We start from the raw sequence: 4358 nt of genomic DNA, 5'->3' as shown, positions 1-4358 counted from the left end.
GGGAATACGCTTACGCCGCTCCTACCACCGATCCGCTCCTATAGAAATGAGAGCAGTGGCGAGTGAAGTCTAGTGGTATTTTCGGATTTTCGATCGGTCGAAAATTCGTCACGAAATCGAGGAGAGAGGGAGAGAGAACGTGAGGAGAGAGAGAAAACTTGCAGAGCTGCAAGTTAAAAGAAAAGAAAAAGAAAAGAAAAGAAAGAAACAAGAAGGAGAAGAAGATGGGGCGACTTCTAGATTTCTAAAATCATCTTGAAGCTTCAGCAAGCTACAGGAATGATTGTTTGTAATAATAATAATAATAATATTTAATTAATATTAATAATAATATATTTTATTAATAAAATAAAAATTATTTTTAATTATTATTTTTCTTTTTTTTAAATCCGTTTAATTAATTTTTTTAATTAATTTTTTTTAAAATTTTTAAAATTTTCTTTTTTTTTTTTGAATCATTTTACTAATCTTTTATATCTCTTTTTGGGGTTTTTACACAAACCATTTATTAAACCCCTTAAAAATTTTCTCCAAAAATAATTTTCAAAAGAAGAGTAGAGAAGAAATTTGATCTTTGAAAAATATTATAAGAACAAAAAGACTTTCAAGCAAAATATCTATGAATGAGAATATTAGCTCAAGCCTTTTCAAAATAGATCCTCAAAAAGATTTTTCCCAAAAATGATTTTCAAGAAGAATGGAGTAGGAGAAAATAAGAAATTTGATGCACAAGAAGGGGTAGAAAATGTGGGAGAATCAAAAGATATTCAATTAAAATTACAAAGGGATTCTCCAACCTTCTCCAAGTGATTTGGGGTCATATTTATAGGCAAAAACAAATTCTAACCGTTATATGACTGTTGGGCAATATAATAATATTAATATTTGAATTTTCTAATCATTATATGCCCAAAAAGTCGAAATCTTGAGAGGTCCGGTCGACTAGCCCTAAGGCGATATCCAAATTTGCGAGGAACGGTTTGCTGGGCTCAAGATCCGATCGACCGGGCTTTGAAGGTCGATCGACTGAGCATTAAAGGTATTAAAACGGTCGATCGACTAGGCCTTTAAAATCTGGCCATTAAACACATGCTGATCAACAGGCCCAAATAGCCTTATGGGAGGCCGGTCGACTGACCCTTAATAAAAACTAAGTTTTGCCTTATTTTAAGTTCAAAACCCTTTCAAAACCTCATGTAAGTTTAGCTTTTTAAGTGAAAAGGTTTTTTTTTTCATAAAAAAACTTGGAGATCCAAAGGTCAATCTAAGGTCGTGTATGAGTTTCAAATTAAATAAAATGAAATGCATGCACAAATTTAAACCTAATTACTATTACAACTTAAAAATTAAAGTCTTCAAACTCTGCTCCCTTGATGTTAATGAAATACACCGTAAAATATAATCTTTTAGTTGCTTTTCAAGACTTTTATATTGCATCATCATCTGTGCTATCAAAAGGATGAACATGTGCAAACACTAAGCATACAATGAGATGTTGTAGTTTGTCATAATCAAAATAGAGATCGAACTCAAAAAGACAACATGAGGGTTATCCCTCTTCTAGGGGATTGCAACCTCACGTTGATGCCGGTGATTATTTCATTCACGGTCACAACCATGACTCCGACCATACATGTGGCCTCGTCCTCGACGTTGTACAAAAATATATCTTCTATCTTTATCCCTTGTACATCTACTTACATGAAAGCATTAAATGTGTATGTATCCCAAATGAGAAGGGGACGGTACCCTTTTATAGGATAATAAGGATAGGTAAGCATTTATTGGGATAAAAATCGAAGGGATAGAAGATGAGGTGACATTTATATATTTCATAACATTTACAATGTTAAAGATGGTTGGATTTTTTTTTTTTTTTTTCTTTCTTTGAGTCAACACAGCGATTCCAAGCGAGAGATGAGTCAACCCAGCGATTCCAAGTTAAAACTGAGCTATTTAATTGAATTTCAGTTAAGCTACCGAAAATCAAACCAATTTGATCGCATTGTTCGTTACCGAGCGAGAGAGAGAGAGAGAGGAAATTCGAAATCATAAGAGAAAGAAAGATGGCAACGAGAGACAGGGAGCGAGATCTAGAGCTGTTGATTCCGGTTAGTGGGATCGACGAAGCCGATCATGGAGCCTCCACTAACTCCAAGTCCTCCACCCCTTCCTCCTCTCCTGCCGCCGTCGCTTCGTCCCAACATCACTCCGGCAGAGAGGTCTGATCATTATTTTTCCTCTTAATATCTTTTTTAAAATCTCATCTGAGCATATGAACGGAAAATTTCTTGCGAATTGATGTCTTTCTTGCACATCTGCCTGCGAATCTTTCCTCTCTGTCATTCTTTCCAAGAAAATTTGGCAATTTTCTTCAATCATGCTTTTCTTCACCTTCCGAAGAAGTTAGATTATAATTGTAGCGGTGATTCTCGTAGAATTTTGGGAATTTGTTACTCGAGTCTCCGTATCTCAGTCATCATTAAAATTTCATTTCATATTCATCAAGAATTTTACTGGTGTTAGCAAAGCTTTTGTTTGAATCATTGCAGGCATTTTCTAAAGTCATCCGCAGCTGGGCTTCGAAGAAATTTATGACAGGATGGTATGCTCTTAATTTTTTGCTCATTGACGTCCTGTGATGGTGAATTTTGTAACAGATGTTTGACATTGTTCACTTTGCAGTGTCATTCTCCTTCCAATAGCCATTACATTCTACGTCACTTGGGGTTTCATTCATTTTGTGGATGGGTTCTTCTCCCCAATCTATGAACATCTTGGGATCAACATTTTTGGTGAGCATATCACCTATTTTCTGTTAGGCTTCAATGGCTATCCTCTATGAGTAAGAAAACATTGTTCAATGACAAAATCAAGTAATAAATTTCATTGCACCCAATCACATTCTACTCCTGCGTACCAAACATCTTGTTACATCTTAATTTTTTTCCCATTTCAGTTGCTAGGTTACTTTTCACTTTTCCTTTTGGATAGCTAATGCTTGAAATTTCTAAGTTACAGATTAACATAACTATTCTGAACTCATGAATTTTAAAGTAATGTGAGATATTCAAGGGCTTTCCTTGTCTAAACCATCATTGGGTTGACCCATATGACTGGGTTGATCAATTTGCAGGTCTAGGATTTGCTACCTCTATCACTTTTATCTTCTTAGTTGGTGTTTTCATGTCCTCATGGGTGGGGGCCTCCGTTCTTGGGCTTGGCGAATTATTCATTAAGAAAATGCCACTTGTAAGCTACATCTATTCTGCCTCGAAGCAGATTAGCACAGCAATATCGCCAGGTAAACTGGTCTCCTTGTGCTGGTCTTAGCCCATTTGGGCATTGAAAACTTTTGAGACATTTGATGGCACTGCCGCAGATCAGAGCTCTAAGGCCTTCAAAGAAGTAGCCATCGTAAGGCATCCGCGAATCGGGGAATATGCATTTGGATTCATCACTTCGACCGTTGTTCTTCAGAGGAGCATCGGTGAAGAGGAACTTTTCTGTGTTTATGTACCTTCTAATCACCTCTATATTGGTGATATTTTCCTCATCAGTTCAAAGGATATTTTGAGGCCTAATTTGTCTGTTCGAGAAGGGATTGGTATGGCTTCTGAACCGACAATTGAGAAGTGGAAAAAAAAATATATATATATATATATATAAGTGAGTCTAATTGTAATTATGATTTTTGGTTTTCATGCCGATGCAGAAATTGTCATCTCCGGGGGGATGTCGATACCTCAAATATTGACTATAGTTGATGCACATTCCATTCGAACTGCTAGAATTGGAAATTTATCAACATTGAAAGACTAATGATAGATTTGTCGGGCAGTCAAGCTGCTGTTCTCCATCTCGATTGGTGGCATTGAACAAAAGTTTTCATGGATGATATGGAGGCTTGGAAGTGGCTAAGCACTGAACCGGAACAAATGGTGCATTAACTATCGCAGTGTTAAGCGGGAGAAAAAATCTGAATGTGAAGATGTATACTTCCTATGGCTTGAAATGAGTCTTGGGGGGGCGGCAATAGGTATAGTGGCAATTCCCATTTGTTTTTGCTGGAGTTTTGTTGTCATTACCTTTTTCATTTCAAACAGTATACTGGTTTTTCAATCTTGCCTTCTGAAATGGTGATCTTACGCCGAGAGAAGCTAATGTCATAGGTGCTTTAATTATAAAACGATTAGAGCTTCTCTCTTTCCTCTGTAAGCCAAAAAGGGAAGGATCAAGATATTGTCGATTATATGTGTACAAGAGGCCATTGGTAGTGCCCCTTTTGCACAGCACAAGAGTTGTGTAGTGCTCCTTTGAAGGTACAAGGCATGCTAAGTATTGACCATTGCAGGGTA

The 4358-nt window shown here is 36.6% G+C and overlaps 1 protein-coding gene across 1 annotated transcript; it reads left to right on the top strand.

Annotated features, from left to right (window-relative positions):
- The first annotated feature begins 1982 nt into the window (after positions 1–1982).
- LOC131163007 (protein LIKE COV 1-like) lies at positions 1983–4154 on the top strand. Its single transcript, XM_058119681.1, has 6 exons — positions 1983–2222; positions 2553–2605; positions 2686–2795; positions 3137–3304; positions 3383–3607; positions 3716–4154. Exons 1-6 carry the CDS (start codon positions 2067–2069, stop codon positions 3820–3822), a joined length of 819 nt encoding a protein of 272 aa, XP_057975664.1. The 5' UTR covers positions 1983–2066; the 3' UTR covers positions 3823–4154.
- Positions 4155–4358: the final 204 nt, after the last annotated feature.

This window comes from Malania oleifera, chromosome 8, assembly GCF_029873635.1.
Source record: "Malania oleifera isolate guangnan ecotype guangnan chromosome 8, ASM2987363v1, whole genome shotgun sequence".
In the NCBI taxonomy this organism is placed as follows: Eukaryota; Viridiplantae; Streptophyta; class Magnoliopsida; order Santalales; family Ximeniaceae; genus Malania; species Malania oleifera.
The sequence above is the reverse complement of the archived record's forward strand: the minus strand, read 5'-3'. Positions and strand labels throughout refer to the sequence as shown.

Coding starts and splice junctions, on each gene's coding strand:
- LOC131163007 (XM_058119681.1), top strand. CDS start 2,067: ATGGCAACGAGAGACAGGGAGCGAGATCTAGAGCTGTTGATTCCGGTT. Junction 2,606..2,685: donor AAGAAATTTATGACAGGATG/GTATGCTCTTAA, acceptor TTCACTTTGCAG/TGTCATTCTCCTTCCAATAG. Junction 3,608..3,715: donor GTCTGTTCGAGAAGGGATTG/GTATGGCTTCTG, acceptor ATGCCGATGCAG/AAATTGTCATCTCCGGGGGG.